The sequence below is a fragment of the Elgaria multicarinata genome, chromosome 7 (assembly GCF_023053635.1).
Source record: "Elgaria multicarinata webbii isolate HBS135686 ecotype San Diego chromosome 7, rElgMul1.1.pri, whole genome shotgun sequence".
NCBI classification, from domain to species: Eukaryota; Metazoa; Chordata; class Lepidosauria; order Squamata; family Anguidae; genus Elgaria; species Elgaria multicarinata.
Genome location: NC_086177.1, coordinates 112535751 through 112555385, shown reverse-complemented (window position 1 = coordinate 112555385; position 19635 = coordinate 112535751). Strand labels below are relative to the sequence as shown.

The 19635-nt window shown below is 45.9% G+C and overlaps 1 protein-coding gene across 1 annotated transcript; it reads left to right on the top strand.

The window, feature by feature from the left end:
• Nucleotides 1-1256: 1256 nt before the first annotated feature.
• LOC134402005 (lymphocyte antigen 6E-like) lies at nt 1257-18826 on the top strand. The gene is made up of 3 exons (XM_063131370.1): nt 1257-1308; nt 14326-14442; nt 18569-18826. Exons 1-3 carry the CDS (start codon nt 1257-1259, stop codon nt 18775-18777), a joined length of 378 nt encoding a protein of 125 aa, XP_062987440.1. The 3' UTR covers nt 18778-18826.
• Nucleotides 18827-19635: the final 809 nt, after the last annotated feature.

Genomic DNA, 19635 nt, shown 5'->3' with positions numbered 1-19635 from the left:
ATCCATTTTCTTCTTCTGCCCCTTATGCCTGGAACGCTCTTCCAGAACATTTGCGACCTACAAGTTCAATCGCAGTTTTTAAAGCTCAGCTAAAAACTTTTCTTTTTTCTAAAGCTTTTAAAACTTGATTTTGAACTTACTTTTATTCTGTTGGTTTTACTCTACCCTGTGCCTGTTTGGTGCATTCTCTTCCCCTTATTGTTTTGTTATGATTCTATTAGAATGTAAGCCTATGTGGAAGGGTTTTGCTATTTTATTGTTTTGCTCTGTACAGCACCATATACACTGATGGGGCTATATAAATAAATAAATAAATAAATAAATATTATTGACAGGATTCCGGTTATCTACCCCACGGCTCTTGATGGCACGTGGTGACTTGAAGGAATATACGTCTGAGGAAGTCTGAAATGAACTGACGAAACGGGGAAAGATAGATAACCGGAATCCTGCCAATAATTAATAATACAGTATATTTGTCGTTATATCGTATTGCCAAGGTACTATTAGTACTTCTAAGGACCCTTAGAAGCAACTATTGCCTTATCTTGCCTTGTTTTGCCTTGTGTTGTCATCGTTATAATTTTGCATACTTGAATTGCTCTATTTGAGAGCACTATATAAAATAGAAGTCATTATTGCAACTCGGTATATCACCACTGTTTGATTGTATTGTTAAAATTGTTACGCAGTTGTGTGCCTGTTGGCATTCCTAATATTTGGGAGTTGTCTTTCAACGCATCTGGAGGGCGCTGGATTGGGGAAGGCTGCCTTGGACTCACAGCAACATTTTGTAAGCTGCCTCTGCTGTTTCATGTTATGGCATGCTCTGAAAGCAAGCAAGGCTGTTTTCCTTGACTGTAATTCAACGCAAGGAACCAATTAATCTGGAAAGACCTCAGCATTTGTGGGCAGGATGGCACAATGGGCTGGGTCACATGACATCGGGGGTTGTCATGGGTTAATTAACCCATGTTTAGCCTCGGTGCAGGCGGGGCATGGGTGGCTTCCAGTGGGATGTTGGTGGTTTTCCCCAGGGGAATTTCGTGCAAGTTCCAACATGAACTCATTGGCTTTCCTTTGGCAAACATTCCCATTCACAGGAATATCCAAATGCACAATGTATCCTTTGAGGAATCATGTGCCTCTAACACATGACACCACCCTCAATGTGTAACACGTTTGGGTTTAATTAGTAGCTCCGACATATATAATGATGGAATAGCTGCCTGGTCTTTGCAAATTGAGAAGACAAGATGAAGGCATTCAGTGCTGTGCTTTTGGTCTCAGCCCTCTGCATGGGGAGAGGTGAGTGGGCATGTGTGAGGGGATCCCCTGGTGCTAAACAATGGGTGGGGTCACCTTGAAAAGGGATCTAGGAGGTGTTCGGGGATGATCCCCGGCATGAAGCACAACTTTTATGGTTGAGATTCAGTAGCAGAAATAGCAATTCCATGCTGCTGAATAGAGGTCTTGCAATGGTTTTATCTTTCCAGTTCTTTTTTAATCCATCAAAACTCAGAGCACCTGGAACTCACTGGAAACTTATTGGACACTCTCCAATACAAGTTTTATATGTATATATTTGTTCATTCCTTCTAAAGTTTGGAAGGGTGCAATGTTATGCATGTTTAGACAGGAAAAAAAGTTCTGCAACTCTCAGCATGTTGGCTGGTGAAGGCTGGGAGTAGGGTTACGCTATGGAAAGGAGGACAGGGCTCCTGTATCTTTAACAGTTGGATAGAGAAGGGAATTTCAGCAGGTGTCATTTGTATGCATGCAGTACCTGGTGGAATCCCTTCTTCATCACAACAGTTAAAACTGCAGGGGATATGTTAGAGTGACCAGATACAAAAGAGGGCAGGGCTCCTGTAGCTTTAACTGCTGTGATGAAGGGGGAATTTCACCAGGTGCTGCATGTATACAAATGACACCTGCTGAAACTCCTTTTTCTATGCGACTGTTAAAGATACAGGAGCCCTGTTCTCCTGTCCTGGGAGTTGTAGGACTTTTTTCCTGTCTAAACGTGCATAGGATTGCGCCTTAATGTTCTTACTTATCCGTTACACACTCTCAGAGCAGCTGCCTTATACGAAGTGAGACTCTTGCTCAATCTAGTTCAGTTCTGTCTTCTGTTGAGATTCTCCAGACAGAAAGTCTTTTCCTTAGCCCTGCGGTGTGTGTGTGTGAACCTTTAACTGGAGATGGAAGCTGGGGGCTTTTAACATGTCAAACGTATGCTCTACCACGGAGTAGTCTTTTTTGCTCAGCTTGCACAGAGACCAGACTCTAGTATATTATTAATGCAAAGACTGCAAATTGCTTTCAAATGTTCATGTGAGTCAGGGCATCAATCTTATGTTGCTTGTTCCCATTTTACAGTCTGGGGAGCAATTTGTCCATGACCGTGCATCAAATCTACAGCTCAATTGAGATTAGCATTCTGCTTTTCAGGATTTATGACATGTGCTTAGTACTGTACCCATGACCAATACTGTGTTGCCTGTTTATTCAAGTGATGATTTAAGCAGCTAGCATTAAAAATAAGTGTGTATAGAATAAATGCCTGCCCTAGAAATTTTAACTCTTTGTAATACGGTCAACACTCATATCTTGGTGTGTAAGTGTAAGTTAGGGTGAGGACATGCCTTATGAAGAGAGGCTGAAAGAATTTGGGATATTCAATCTGGAGAAAAGAAGACTGATGGGAGACAGGTGAGCAGTGTCCAGGTGCATAAAAAGATGCCATAGGGAAGATGGTCAAGAACAATTTTCCGTGGCCACAGAAATTAGGACCTGAAATAATGGGTATAAGTTATAGCTACCTAGATTTTGATTAAATATAAGAAAAAAACTTCCTGAACAACAGTGACGCAGTCCACCTATGTGGGTTGTTGGTTCTCCATCTCTGGAGGTTTTTAAGAAGAGGCTGGACAGCCACTCTCATCCTAGATAATCCTTGTGGTCCCTTCCAACTCTGATTCTATGATTTTTCGACGCTAGTGTTAAAATCACATATTTGCATGTGAGTTAATATTCTGAGCAGGCAGCAGGTTTGTATATATTATCACAAGATGCCATGCAATTCAGCCAACTGCACATGTGGTGTACCACAGTTATTCAGCACTGCACTAAATTCTACAGCTACCTGTACTTTTGAATGGGTGTGTGTGGCAGGCCATTAAGAACGCCATCCTATGCATGTTTAGACAGACCTACAACTCCCAGCATTGCTCAGACATGCATTGGATGGCGTCCTAAGTAAACTAGCATCTTCAGTGGGCAACTGTTCAATTCTGTGTGCTTTTGACTGAGCACCTGATGTGCAGCTGCAGATTTTAACGCAGGTGTGATGCAGATCCGTGGATCTGCTCTGTAAAAACTGCGTCTCTACCGTTGCAGACGAGTGCCCTGTATAAGTGACGGGTTGTAGACATCTCTGGTTGCTCTTAGATGAATTGGTGTTCGGAAGGTTTGCTTGCAATCTGGGCTACAGTAAACTAAGTGTGTGTGTCTGCTGTTACGATGCCTCCGTACAGCAGAACTAAGGAACCGGTGCTTTCCATATATATATATTTACTTATTTTATTTTATTTATTGTATGCTGCTCCATATCTAGAATGTTCCTGAGCCGTGAACATAAGTAAAATAGTAAATACCATTTTAAAGAATAGTAAATACCATTTTAAAGAACATGATGCCAATAAAAACGGTTGCTGGTCAGTTGAGGAATGCTTCCTGGAATAGAGCAATGCAGTTTGGGCGCCTGCCTGACCTCCAGTGGCAGGGAGTTCCAAAGGAAGGGGGCCACCACGCTGAAGGCTCTTTTTGTGGTGGACTCCAATCAGTTCCATGTGGAAACACCAGGGGCATGCCTTCTGATGACCTCTCAGGTATCCTGGTCCCAGTAGCCAATAGGCAGTCAGTGCAGTTCCTTCAGAGTTGAAAGGGAGACAACAGCTGAGCTGCTGCATTCTGCACTAGCTCCAACTTCCAGGAGACTCCAGTTCCCATCAGCTCAGCATAGTCAGGGATTGGGGAGTTGCTGTCCAACAATATTGGGAGGGCCACGAGTTTCTCACCTCTGCTGCATAGTAACTCATCTTTGCCTTGCAGATGTATTGCAGAGCAGTATCAATGTGCACGTGGGTGTTGGTATCCTACGCTCCCTAGTCCCAGCATATGGGCTCCAGGCCTGCCCTCGTTATGCACCAAAATTGATCCCAAGTACCAGTTAGGGCGTCCAGACAGGGATTGGCAGTTTTGCGCATTTCGTTTGGCAATTTGTGGCCAGAAGGTGGTAGCGGGACGAACGAAACAGGTGCGCAAAGGAGCATGAGAACGGGCAAGCAACTCTTATTTTTATTTATTTATTTATTCATTACATTTTTATACCGCCCAATAGCCGAAGCTCTCTGGGCGGTTCACAAAAATTAAAACCATAATAAAACAACCAACAGGTTAAAAGCACAAATACAAAACACAGTATAAAAAGCACAACCAAGATTAAAAACCACGCAGCAAAATTGATATAAGATTAAAATACAGCGTTAGAACAGTAAAATTTAAATTTAAGTCAAAATTAGTTGTTAAAATACTGAGAGAATAAAAAGGTCTTCAGCTGGCGACGAAAGGAGAACAGTGTAGGCGCCAGGCGGACCTCTCTGGGGAGCTCATTCCACAACCGGGGTGCCACAGCGGAGAAGGCCCTCCTCCTAGTAGCCACCTGCCTCACTTCCTTTGGCAGGGGCTCACGGAGAAGGGCCGCTGTGGATGATCTTAAGGTCCGGGCAGGTACATACTCTTTAAAAAACTATGCTCTGTCTCTGGTCAAACCTTCTACCTGTGAAAGTGGTGAGGTTGGCAGTTGCTCACTGCGTGAAAGACTGACTGATGGAGGAGCTTTGCCTTTCCTTTCCTGCAGGAGCTGTGAAGCTCTGATATAATTAAACTACAAAACAGTAATGACAGGAGACTAGCAATGCAACCCTAGTCACACTTAACGTGGGTTTAAGCCCCATTGAACGCAGTGGGACTTGCTTCCAAGTAGGTCGGGAGATCTGGGTTCTCGTCTCCACTCAGCCATGGAAGCTTGCTGGGTGACTTTGGCCAGTCACGGACTCTCAGCCCAGCCTCCCTCACAGGGTTGTTGTTGCGAAGATGAAATGGGGAGGAAGAGGGTTATGTATATTGCATGGGTTCCTTGGAGGAAAAACGCTGGGATATAAATCCAATCAATCAATCAATCAATCAATCAATCAATATACTGATCAGGCAGAAATTAGCGCTTTAAGGCAGCAATCCTATGCAAACTCACTAGGGAGTCAGACCCATTGAATACAGCGGAACTCAATGGAGGGTGGTGACTCTCATGCCAGTGGGGCGGTGAATCAGATCTGGTTTTCAGTCAGAACCTGTGAGAACTCTACAGGAGCTCTCCAAGATTCTGAACCTATTTTAGGAGTAGGGAATAAGCTCCTTGGAGAGCCCCTTTAGAATTCTGATTTGTTCTGAAACCCAGGGTGGATTCACCACCCCACTGACGTCGGAGAAACCAGCCTCCACTGGTGCGACTTACTTCCAAGTAAACAACATGTATAGGCTTGCATCTCTGTCAAATTGATGCAATTCTCTCTCTCTCTCTCTCTCTCTTTCTGGCCTAATCTATACCAGGAGGGATATTCCACTATGAAAGTGGTATGAAAGTAGTATATAAAGGCAGGAGCCACACTACTGCTTTATAGCGGTATTGAAGTGCACTGACAACATTTGGGTCCCATTGACACATACCATATACCGCTTTCATAGTGCTATATCCTGCTTGGTGCAGCTGCTGCCTTTATATACCGCTCTCATACCGCTTTCATAGTGCTATATCCTGCTTGGTGCGGTTGCTGCCTTTATATACCGCTCTCATACCGCTTTCATAGTGCAATATCCTGGTTGGTGTAGAATCATAGAATCATAGAACAGCAGAGTTGGAAGGGGCCTACAAGGCCATCAAGTCTAACCCCCTGCTCAATGCAGGAATCTACACTAAAGCATACTTGACAGATGGTTGTCCAGCTGTCTCTTGAAGGCCTCTAGTGTGGGAGAGCCCACCACCTCCCTAGGTCACTGATTCCATTGTCGTACTGCTCTAACAATCAGGAATTTTTTCCTGATGTCCAGCTGGAATCTGGCTTCCTTTATCTTGAGCCCGTTATTCCGTGTCCTGCACTCTGGGAGCATCGAGAAGAGATCCTGGCCCTCCTCTGTGTGACAACCTTTCAAGTATTTGAAGAGTGCTCTCATGTCTCCCCTCCATCGTCTCTTTTCCAGGCTAAACATGCCCAGTTCTTTCAGTCTCTCTTCATAGGGCTTTGTTTCCAGACCCCCGATCATCCTGGTTGCCCTCTTCTGAACATGTTCCAGATGAGCCCTGTGTGTGTGTGTCCATGTGTCCACGGCAGAATTTGGCAATTGTAGAAAGAAAGTAAAGAAGACCTTTTTTGGCACACGACATCAGCTACCTCCAACCTGGACCCCTTCAGATATGACCACAACTCCCATTTTTCCCAGCCAGCACCACCAACCCAACAGGATGGTGCCGTCTTGGGGAAGGCTGTTCTGAGCTGTCACACCACCCCCTTGAACATCTGTCTCCAAGCGCTTGCAACATAAAGCTCCATCTTGTCTCTCCAGTCACATCTAACAAAATGCTTGGGTGTAACTGCACTAGAGGTATGCCAGGGGAGTGGCTGAGGTGAGGTTCCCAGCGCCACAACCAAACACATAAAAGTGAGGTCCCCATTTGCCCAGATATGATCTTGGCCACCTTGAGGACTAGGAACATGATGCATTTCTCATGATAATATGTTCCCCACCCAACACCACATCCTGCCCATATTTCACCTAACTGGTTTTGGGGCCAGCTGTTTTTGCTTTTGGCTCCGCCCACCACTACTCTGCAGCCACCGAAGAGCTTCTCCAAAACTAAATTTGGTTGTCAGGTTGAAAGAGGTTCAACACCCTTGTGAAAAGAGAGGCAGCGACGCTGTGCAATTGCATTGCGGCTGATCCAATGGAACTGTTTGCCAGGACAAACCAAAGAAAGTTTGTCTTCACACAGTGCATAATGAACTTATGGAATTCATTGCTACTGGCTCTGTTGGCTTGGAGCAGGGGATTAGATCAATGCATGCAGGAAAAGTCTATGAGTGGCTCCTACTAGTAGGGTGACCCTATGGAAAAGAGGACCGGGCTCCTGCATCTTTAACAGTTGCATAGAAAAGGGAATTTCAGCAGGTGTCATTTGTATATATGGAGCACCTGGTGAAATTTCCTCATCATCACAACAGTTAAAGCTGCAGGTGCCCTGCCCTCTTTTAAATCTGGTCACTGTAGTATAGCTCCTGCAGTTTTAACTGTTGTGATGAAGAGGGGATTTCACCAGGTGCTGCATGCCTACAAATGACACCTGCTGAAATTCCCTTTTCTTTACAACTGTTAAAGATACATGAGCCCTGTCCTCCTTTCCATAGGGTCACCCTACCTACCAGTCCTGGTGGCTGCATGCAAACTCCAGGTTCAGAGGTAGTAAGCCACTGAATACCTGTTGGTTAGGAAGCAGCAAAGGTGTTTGCCTTCACACACCGCTTGTGGCTTTCCTAGAAGCATCTTCTTGGTCAATTGAATGCTGGACAAGACAGACAGTGAATGTAATGTGAAAAGTCCTTTGCTAGCTTCTTATGGGTACAATTAAAGCAGTCTTACCCAACTTGCTGTCCTCCGGATGTGTTGGACTATGGGAGTTGTAATCCAGCACATTTGAGCAGCACCAGGCTAAATAAGGCTGGCCTTAGCTAGACCTAAGGATTATCCCAGGCAAATGGAGGGGTCATCCCTGCCTGCTCCCGGGATCCCCTGTGTGCAGGGCCGGCGCTATCATAGAGGCATCTCAGGCGGCGGCCTAGAGCGCCAAGGAAAGGAGGGCGCCAAACGGTGTGCATGGAAGCTGCTCTCCTAGAGCGGCTTCCGGGCGCGCTATTCCAAAGCCGCTGCCGCAGCCACCCACCAAGCCCAGTGTCCTGGCTTTGAAGCCAGCGCCCAGCTGGAAGCTGCTCCTGGCTACAAAGCCAGGATGCTGAGGTTGGGGGGTGGGGCGGCAGCTTCAGAACAGTGCACCCGGAAGCCACTTCCGGGCGTGCCGCTTCGAAACCCCCACCCTGTCCCCCAACCCCAGCGTCCTGGCTTTGAAGCCAAGAACGGGTGCGGGGGGCGGCTTCAGTACGGCGCGCCTGCCTAGGGCGCAAAATAGTCTGGCACCGGCCCTGCCTGTGTGTCATTTGGATGCACAGGGATGATCCTGGGACAATCCTGGGATATAGGCCTAGTCACTGTCTCTAGGGCTTTAGATTGGGAGACAGGCAGATCTCCACCACAAATGTCTCCTGGCTGAAGCTCATTGAGATGAACAGAAGCAGTGCAAGAGCCCATCAGGTGGATTGGGCTCCATGTCATTTGGTTTGGGTCTGTGGGGTGGGGTGGGGCTGTTTGGATTCTTCTCCCAGCTGCCTCATGATGTCCCGGCTGGCTCCGGAATCTGATTGCGCCACAGCTTCTGTGCCTCTGAGGATGACGCTGGGGATGACATCAACGTTTGGCCTATAAAGCTTTACAGTGGACTTTATAGTGTCTTTTATAGCCTGTAGAAACCCAAAGTGCTGTTTGTAGAAGACAACCTGGCTTGTTGCTCTTGCAATTTGTGTGTTCCACTCCTCCCCACGTGACTGCTTTTAATGGAATGGTCCCATAATGGCCAACACCTTTGCTTGATGGCCAACACGTCCGCCATTTTCTCATTCCATCCCCACGCAGCTGGCATTATGCACACACTCACTTTCTCCCCAGTGTACGGGCACTGGGAAAAGGTGCCTCCAATGAAAAATGCACAACTATGAAAATGCACAACATTTCAAAATCACTCCTTATCGTTGCAAAATACTCTCTGGCTTGCTCAGCATCCCAGATGAATAAGAAGGGTTGTACCATGCACAAAGACTGCCTTACATGAAAATAACCCCGGGGAATTGAAGGGATTGCTCAGCCCTGCTCTTGATCGCAAAAATCAGATGGTTGTTTGTCGAGTAGGAAAATTGATGGGTGGCAAATTCAGGACAGAGGGATGAATTCAAACTTAGGCATACTTTGAGTAGACCCATTGAAACCAATGGAACTTAAGTTAATCATGACTTAGGTCCCACTCATTTCAAGGCATTTATACTAAGTTGGGTTCAACTCAGACAAGTGAAAGGTCTTCTTTATGAAATTTACCGCTGCAAGAGATTCTTTTAAAAACATTTTTTTAAAAATATTTAAAGTGATAAAAAAGGGAATGAATGCAAACAATCCCCTAACAATTAATATCAAACTTACAGCTATGTGAATATGTATAATATACAAAGAAGAAAAAATAAAAGTTGATTGATACAAATTCTAAGGGAAGGAACCTTAATTGAAGAAGAAATATTAAAAAGAAAAAAGGAGACAAAAAAGAAAAGGAAAGAAAGAAAAAGAGAAGGGGGGAAATTAAATCATAAATGTGCGGTATTCCTTCATTTGTTGTTACAATGTCCATATATTCAGAGCTGAAGCAGGCAAACATTGCTGTACATTCAGCTGTGATGCATATTGAACTAATCTCCCCCATATGGCTTCGAACGACGTTGAGTCTGGTTTTCCTTGAATTTGAAGCAAGTCATAAGTTATTTTTTCTGATATTGCCACAGACCATTTATTTTGATACCATGCAGATCAATTCAAATTTGCATGAGACTGCATGAGACTGAAAGAACTGGGCATGTTTAGCCTGGAGAAGAGAAGATTGAGGGGAGACAGGATAGCACTCTTCAAATACTTGAAAGGTTGTCACACAGAGGAGGGCCAGGATCTCTTCTCCATCCTCCCAGAGTGCAGGACACGGAATAACGGGCTCAAGTTAAAGGAAGCCAGATTCCAGCTGGACATCAGGAAAAACTTCCTGATTGTTAGAGCAGTACGACAATGGAATCAGTTACCTAGGGAGGTTGTGGGCTCTTCCACACTAGAGGCCTTCAAGAGGCAGCTGGACAACCATCTGTCAGGGATGCTTTAGGGTGGATTCCTGCCTTGAGCAGGGGGTTGGACTCGATGACCTTGTAGGCCCATTCCAACTCTGCTTTTCTATGATTTCTATGAAATTGTCCATTTTTTTTCTGGCAGAGCAGAACAGCAGATGGCAACCACCACCCCTCTAAGTCATGGTGCATAATATCTGAGGCCAGCCGTGATAATTTAGCACCCGAGGGAGAAAGTCCTCACAAGTGCCTCTCCCAGGACATAAAAAACACAGCGACAGTAATGCATTAAAAAAACTTCTGCCCTTCCAAGAGGCCCCAAATTTCCTACTGGAGGCAGGTGCCTCACTGTCCTGTCCCTCTCAAGCTTTTGTACATTCAATGCGAGGCAAATTATGAGGCTTGCTAAGTAATCTACAAAGCTTTTATTAAGCAACAAATGTCTCTTTATCCTAAATATAGTCTGCCTCTTTGTAACGATGCCTTAAGCAATTACTATGCAAACTAAGCAAGACAATTGTCTGTTCAAGAAGAGAGAGAGAGAGAGAGAGAAGTTACTTCTCAAATGCCCGTACTTCAAAGGGCCTGGTGCGGTGGTAGGTAGGTTCTGGCGCAATTTCTCCGACTTTCTCACGGCCTCTTTACACGCTGTGTGTTTGAGCTTCTGGTGGATTCTAGCATCAGTTAGTGTTTCAGAATGCTCACCCCCGGGAGCTCTCTCGTTTCCCTCTGAGGGTGTAGGATTTGGCCTTTAGGAGATAAGCTCTGGAGTGGGCTCATTCTCAGCTGAGGAATCTCCCATGAGAGCATCCTCTCCCAAAGGTCCGGTCCGGCTGGTGCCTGGCGCTGCGTCTTCTAGTTCTGAATCTGATTCTGATTGATTACCTGAAAGCTCTTCTCCCGAAACAGGGGCAGTAGGGTTAGACATGACACTCACCTGCCTATTGCTAGGACTGGCAGTGACGAAGGACAATGAGCAAACCCTGGGCTGGGGGAGGCCATTGCACTCATGGGGTACTTGTGGGGTTCCAGGATGCATCTGTAGGAAACAGGATGCATGATTAGATATAGGTTTTTGTCTGATCCAGAAGGTCTGACTTTATGCTCCTATACATCAGGGGTATGGAAACAAAGCCCTCACAAGAGAGACTGAAACAACTGGGCATGTTTAGCCTGGAGAAGAGAAGATTGAGGGGAGACACGATAGCACTCTTCAAATACTTAAAAGGTTGTCACACAGAGGAGGACCAGGATCTCTTCTCGATCCTCCCAGAGTTCAGGACATGGAATAATGGGCCCAAGTTACAGGAAGCCAGATTCCAGCTGGACATCAGAAAAAACTTCCTGACTGTTAGAGCAGTACGACAATGGAATCAGTTACCTAGGGAGGTTGTGGTCTCTCCCACACTAGAAGCCTTCAAGAGACAGCTGGACAACCATCTGTCAGGGATGCTTTAAGGTGGATTCCTGCATTGAGCGGGGAGTTGGACTCGATGGCCTTGTAGGCCCCTTCCAACTCTACTATTCTATGATTCTATGTTACATCCTCACATTATGTTCTTATGGAGCCTGCCTTTCTAGCAGTGGCAAGAACACCACTGAATGAATCCCCAGTGTGGATTACGGCTGGCCTTAGTGAGCTTAGAACCATGGCTTTCAAGCTTTGTACCTTCAGGAAATGGTGTTCCCATTGCAAGGGACTCTTTCATGTATGTTGCAGCACTGCTGTGCATTTATTAAAACATTTATTTGCTGATTAAAACATTTGTATCCCCGCCCTATATCACTAGGCTCTCAGGGCGGCGTACAGATAAAGGCTTCTGGGCCACCACGCACAGTTTATGTGGGCTACTGGCCAAGCCTGTTCGGCATCACCATCTGTTCCGCCACTCCCAAACAGAGAGTAGGATCTAACGCTTCCAACACTCTCCAACACCACAGCAGACTACCCGTAGTGTTGGGCAAACTGTCCATCAAGGAAGCTAGTTCACCACTCCTGTTCTTCAGATTTGAGGACCCCCAGCCCTGAAAAGCTTTGGGGAACACTGCAACACAGTTAGAAAATCACTGGCATTGGATATTGCCTTGCAGGCTTTTTTTTTTAAATTGTGTCTTGCTATTTATGGGCTGCTCTAAATGAGCGATTTTTAGCATGTTCGTAACTGGCCACTCGTGGACATTTGTGGGTCTCTTAAACCATGGTGACCATATGAAAAAGAGGACAGGGCTCCTGTATCTTTAACAGTTGCATTGAAAGGGGAATTTCAGCAAGTGTCATTTGTATGCATGCAGCACCTGGCGAAATTCCCTCTTCATCAAAACCATTAAAGCTGCAGGAGCTATAGTAGAGTGACCATATACAAAAGAGGGTAGGGCTCCTGCAGCTTTAACTGTTGTGGGGAAGAGGGAAATTCTCCTTTCAATTTAACTATTAAAGGCACAGGAGCACTGTCCTCCTTTTCATATGATCACCCTACTTAAACACATCATGAACAACCAGGACATCTCCCACGGCAAACGTTGCAAATTCCACCATGAAAAGATAACCACTTTTAAAGTGGTAACATAAAGAAGGTGTGATCTTCTGCCACTAGAGGGCACAGTCTCAATGGAAGTGAACAGAGGGGAAATATGCCATTCAAACCATGAGGCCGCCCCTCTCTGACCATGTAATTAAGCCCATAACAATCATGCCAAAAAGTAGGAAGCACAAATGCCCCTGGTAAGCAGCACAATTTCCCTTTAATGTAAACACACCCTATGTCTCCATATACTGGTGTAGGGCCAATTTCAGTGGCAGACTACATACAGCCCCAGGACCAGTTTCCAGCGTCTCCAGTTCAAGGATTTCAGGTAGCAGGTGGGAAAGAACTTTGCCTGAGAAGTTGGGTTCATGCTCTTGGGCTGCATAGTCAATACTACTGAGCCATGAAGATCCACGTTCTGACACAGGGGCGACTTAGTGGATAAAGTGACAGTTACAGGATCTCAGGGAAAGTGACCACGTCATACTTGAATTCTTGATTTTAAAGGAAGCAAAAGCACATACTCTGGATTTTAGGAAAGCTGATTTTAAGAAACTCAGAACTATGATAAGTAAGGTCCCATGGCAAGTGGCCCTAATGAGAAAAGGAGTGCAAGATGGGTGGGAGTTTTTTAAAAAGGACATTTTAAAGACACAATTACAAACAATTCCAACAAGGAAAAAAGATAGAACACAATAGAAGAAACCAATGTGGCTTCAGAACTAGAGTTGACCTGAAAACAAAAAAAGGATACATATAGGAAGTTGAAGGAAGGCCAGGCCACAAAAGAAGAGTACAGACAGGTAGCACATAAGTGCCAAAATGGCATCAGGAAGGCTAAAGCTGAGAATGAGCTGAGACTAGCAAGGGATGCTAAAAGCAATAAAAAGGCTTTCTTGAGATACGTGAATAGTAAAAGACAGAGGAAAGAAATGGTGGTTCAGCTGCTTAATGAGGACGGTAAATTGATAACTGATGACAAAGAAGAGGCAGAAGTGCTCAATTCCTCCTTTGGCTCAGTCTTCTCCCAAAAGTGGGTCTCTAACCCCCCCTGGAAAAAGTGAAGCACAAGTTCAGGGGGCAGGATTGCAGTTTGAGGTTGATAAACAAATGGTCAAGGAACACTTAATTTCTGAGTGGCCGGGAGCTGCCAGTTTAATGTCCCACAATGCTCCTGAGTGATGCTAAATTGCAGGGGGTTTATGATATTAAAAAAGCTGCAAGATCTAGCTGCTCAGAGCACTGGGCCAGTTTTTTTTAACCCCCCCCCCTCAGGGCAGGCATCAGCAGTGAGAGCCACCCAGGGTGGTCAGGTTCCAGCAACTGCCTAAGGTTGTCAGGTTTAGATGACCACATGAAAAGGAGGACAGGGCTCCTGTGTCTCTAACAGTTGCATAGAAAAGGGAATTTTGCCAGGTGCTACATACCTCCGAAGGACACCTGCTGAAATTCCCTTTCCTACATTACAGTTAAAGATACAACAGCTCTGTCCTCCTTTTCATATGGCCACCCTAACAAATGACACCTGCTGAAATTCCCTTTTCTATACAACTGTTAAAGACACAGGAGCCCTGTCCTCCTTTTCGTATGGTCACTGTAGTCAGGTTCTGATACTGGCCCTGGCTGATACAAAAGGAAGTTCAATGGAAAACTCATTGCTATTGTGACTTAATTATCCTCACACCTCTCCTGTTTTTTTGTAGTTTCACCATTGAGCTGCTACAGGTGCCAAAACGCAAAAAACCACGAGGAATGCACAGACTACATTAAGTGTTCGGATATGGACAAGTATTGTGTGACGCTGACACACCAACCTGTAGGTAAGTGTCAGAGTGATGCATGAGTGGCGTACAGGAAGGTGGGCAGTGCTGCACACGCCCTGCTTGGAAGGGAGCGGAAAGGGGTGAAGGACCTGGTCCAATGTGTTGCTCAGGAAAGATGTTGGCTAGCTGAGCTGCATCCATTGGGATCCCTTCCAGCAAGGTCTTCACTTGCTATCGCTAGTATTATTTATTTATTTATTATTTATTTATTACATTTCTATACCGCCCAATAGCCGGAGCTCTCTGGGCGGTTCACAAAAATTAAAATCATTCAAAGTATAAAACAACAGTATAAAACCATAATATAAAACACAATATAAAAGCTCAACCAGATAAAAACAGCAGCAATGCAAAATTACAAATTTAAAACACCAAGTTAAAATTTATTTATAGACTGTTAAAATGCTGGGAGAATAAAAAGGTCTTCACCTGGCATCTAAAAGCATCTAATGTAGGTGCCAAGCGAACTTCCTTAGGGAGCTCATTCCACAGGCGGGGTGCCACAGCAGAGAAGGCCCTCCTCCTGGTAGCCACCTGCCTCACTTCCTTTGGCAGGGGCTCTCGGAGAAGGACCCCTGAGGATGACCTTAGGGTCCGGGCAGGTACATATGGGAGGAGGCGTTCCTTTAGATAGCCTGGCCCCAAGCCGTTTAGGGCTTTAAATGTTAATACCAGCACTTTGAATTGGGCCCAGACCTGGACTGGCAGCCAATGAAGCTGGAAAAGGACTGGCGTAATGTGGTCTCGTCGGCCAGTCCCTGTTAGTAACCGTGCTGCCCTGTTTTGTACCAGTTGAAGTTTCCGGACATTTTTCAAAGGCAGCCCCATGTATAACGTATTAGCAAGAGGAATCCCTTATCAGATAGAGGATCTTGCCAGCATATCCTATGAAGAAAAGCTAAAGGTTATCTAGACAGGGATAACCTGGCTTCAGTTGTCCATGCTCTGGTAACCTCCAAGTTAGATTACTGCAATGCCCTCTATGTAGGGCTGCCTTTGAAGATGGTTCGGAAGCTGCAGCTCGTGCAAAATGCAGCGGCCAGATTGATTTCGGGAACCAGAAGGTTCGACCATATAACACCTGCTCTGGTCCGCTTGCACTGTCTGCCTGTATGTTTCTTGAGCCCAATTCAAGGTGCTGGTTTTGACCTATAAAGCCTTATACAGCTTGGGACCACAATACCTGACGGAACGCCTCTCCCGACGTGAATACACCCGGACACTACGTTCAACATCTACGGTCCTCCTCCGGGTGCCTACTCCGAGAGAGGCTCGGAGTGTGGCAATGAGGGACAGGGCCTTTTCGGTGGTGGCCCCCAGACTATGGAATGATCTCCCTGACGAGGCTCGCCTGGCACCAACGCTGCTATCTTTCTGGCACCAGGTTAAGACTTTCCTCTTTGCCCAGGCATATGGCGGCACATCTTAATCACTCACATGTTTAGTTTTTTAATGGTTTTTAATGCTTTATGTGTGTATGTTCTGTGTTTTAGCATTTTAAATTTTGTATACTCGTTTTTATCTTAATTTTAGAATTTCTGTAAACCGCCCAGAAAGCCCTGGCTATGGGAGCGGTATATAAGTGCAATAAAATGAATAAATAAATAAATAAATAAACAAAATAAATGAAGTGGGCACATTTAGTGCATGGCCGGCCCTGTCCTTAAGCGGAGTGAGGCGGCTGCCTCAGGTAGCAATTGCTGGGGGGGGGGCACGGAATGGTGGTCTGGAAGTAAAATTCATCTGCCACCCCTGTCAGCATCTGTACATGGAATTGGGGTGGAACTTGGCTTGCCCGTCATACAACAAAATGCCTTGGTTTGGCCCTGGTTTAGCCTAGGAAGATGTTCGGGAGGAAAGAAAAAGGCACCAACAAAGATTACAATAAAAATGTCAAATATGGTTTTAGAATGGACAACCACCTGTCAGGGATGCTTTAGGGTGGATTCCTGCATTGAGCAGGGGGTTGGACTCGATGGCCTTGTAGGCCCCTTCCAGCTCTGCTATTCTATGATTCTATGATTTTATGAATGCAGGGCTCTTGAACATCTTTCAGCCCGAGGGCTGAATTCAGTTTTGGAGAAGTTCTCTCAAATTGGCCCCACCCACTGCAATTTATGGCCCTGCCCATTACAGTGGTGGGTGTGGCCAAATGCAAAGAAGGAAGGGCCAAAAAGGGTGGTATCAAAATGCCGGTATATTTTGTCTTAAACATCTTATGTCAAATTAATGAGGGAAAAACATCACGTTTAACCAATAAAAAAGAGAGAGAGACTCGAGTGTTGAAGAGTAGAAAAGTTTTTAATCTCTTTGTCCAAATGTCTCAACTGTTTAAAAATATGTTTTTTTTTTTTTAAAAAAAACCTGTTTGAAAAGGGGCTCGATGTTTCGGATCTCTCGATCCTTCCTCAGGAGCTGATTAGACAGAATGACATGAAAAAACAAAGAGTCAAAATGCAGCAGTTGAAAGATAACAGGCGAAAAGAACGTGCAGAAGGCTTTTAACTGCTCCATTTTGACTCTTTGTTTTTTCATGTTATTCTGTCTAATCAGCTCCTGAGGAAGGATCGAGAGATCCGAAACGTCGAGTCCCTTTTTCAAACAGTTTTTTAAAAAACAAAACATATTTTTAAACAGTCAAGACATTTGGACAAAGTGATTGAAAACTTTTCGTAGAATCATAGAATCATAGAATAGCAGAGGTGGAAGGGGCCTACAAGGCCATCGAGTCCAACCTCCTGCTCAATGCAGGAATTCACCCTAAAGCGTCCCTGACGGATGGTTGTCCAGCTGCCTCTTGAAGGCCTCTAGTGTGGGAGAGCCCACCACCTCCCTAGGTAACTGGTTCCATTGTCGCACTGCTCTAACAGTCAGGAAGTTTTTCCTGATGTCCAGCTGGAATCTGGCTTCCTTTAACTTGAGCCCATTATTCCGTGTCCTGCACTCTGGAAGATCGAGAAGAGAGCAGGGACGGCTCTTCCCTGAAGCAGCGTGATGTGGGTGCATCAGACGGCAAAATCTGGGAAGAGCGGCAAGCTGGCTGGCTATGCCCGTGGGCATACTCACGGCTTCTTGGGCACACTTACAGCTGCGCACGGCTGGTGAGATCAAGAAGCGGACGCTACTGCATGGCTCCCGGCTGGCTCGCACCCGCCTGGACTGTTTGTTTGGCTGTGCCCGCCGGCAGGACCAAAAACTGGCTGGACACTTGCATGCCTCCTGCCCATCTGGACTGGTTGGGCAACCCACTGGCTGCACTCACCTTCCTGCTGCTTCTTGTTTTGGCTGGTTGCCTGCAGGGATGGCCATGCTGGTGCCCGGCAGGAACAAGAAGCAGCTGGTCGCTCGCACGCTTCTCGGCCTCTCTCGGAACTCTCAAATATCACGATGAGGTCAGCTGAAGTCTCGTGAGACTCTTGCACCTTTCCCCAGAAGTCTCATGAGACATGAGCTTTCCAAGAGAGGTGGGGGTATGCATACATGTGCCAGGAAGGAGGGTAGGCATCAACGGCTGGCGGGCAAGCAGGCAGGTAAACTACTTTGGGTCAGGCCTGGCCAGGAGGGGCATTTTATCTAGGGTGACCAACTGTCAGGATTTCCCCGGATTTGTCCTGGTTTTTGTTCTTTCCATGGTGTCAGGGGGGATTTTCTATAATTTTCAATAATGTCCTGGAATGACACACCTTCCTCTTTAAGGCTGCCATTAGCATGGCAGGAGGGAATGACATGCTTTCTTGAGGCACATCATTCCCCCACCCCGAGCTCCAATTGAGGTCTTAAAGGGGAAAGTGGGTCATTCGTGGACATTATAGAAAAGTCCCCAATTGGAGTGGAATGAAATCCTTTCCCTTCCTCCACTCCAATCGGGTTCTTTAAGGTGGTGGGGGAATAATGTACTTTCTGGAGGACTCAGAAAGCTGCTTCCCCCCACACACACTAGGTGTCCTCTTTTTTGGTTTCCCAAATATGGTCACCCTAATTTTATCCTGGGGGAAAAAACCTGAGAAACTACCATATGACCGGCCGTTGGAAGACATCTGGTGGGGCCAGTGTTGCCTGTCGCCAAATGTAATGGCACTTTCTTATCCCCACCCTCTCTCTTGTCTGAATCCTGTTTTTTCAGGCCAGGACTTTTCCATCAGCAAATGGTGCGCTCCGGACTGCCCAAATTTCGACACTGAAATCAAGAGGGGCAAAACAAACATTACAACCACTTGCTGCATCACCGATTACTGCAACAGCGGAGGGCCCAGCAGCGTGAAGACCAGTTACGCCGTTGTGACCATGGCAACCCTGGCCAGCTTCTTCTACGTCTTCCGGACGGGGCTCTGATGGGCAGGGAGACACACGCTCATCAGAGGGGCTCAAATCCCCCTCCCCCCTCTTCTGGCTTTAACTTAAGCTCTTTTCTACACAATGTCATTGTCCCCACCCTCCCCATGCAACACAGGCATCATCGTTGAGTGCTTTCCCGTGTAAAAGTTCCCTGTATTAAGTAAATGGGTGCAAACGAAGCACAAAATAATAATAATAAAAGATGGGGGGGGAAGGTTCATGCATTGGTTATTTCTCGGTTGGACTACTGCAACCTTCTTCTCTCTGGCCTTCCTTCTTCTCACATCAGTTCGTGGGTTTCTGTTCACCACTCTGCTGCTAAGATCATCTTCCTGGCTCGCCGCTCTGACCATGTTACTCCACTTCTGAAATCTCTTCATTGGCTTCCAATTCACCTCAGAATCCAATACAAACTTCTCCTGTTGACCTACAAAGCTTTTCACAGTGTAGCTCCTTCCTATCTCTCCTCTCTCATCTCACACTATTGCCCCGCTTGTGCTCTTCGCTCCTCAGACGCCATTTTTCTCACCTGCCCAGGGGTCTCTACTTCCCTTGCTCGACTTCATCCATCGTCTTCTGCTGCCCCTTACGCCTGGAACGCTCTTCCAGAACATTTGCGAACTACAAGTTCAATCACAGTTTTTAAAGCTCAGCTAAAACCTTTTCTTTTTTCTAAAGCTTTTAGAACTTGATTTTGATCTGACTTTTATACTGTTAGTTTTACTCTCCCCTGTGCCTGTTTGGTGCATTCTCTTCCCCTTCTTATTGTTTTATTATGATTCTATTAGAATGTAAGCCTACGCGGCAGGGTTTTGCTATTTTATTGTTTTACTCTGTACAGCACCATGTACACTG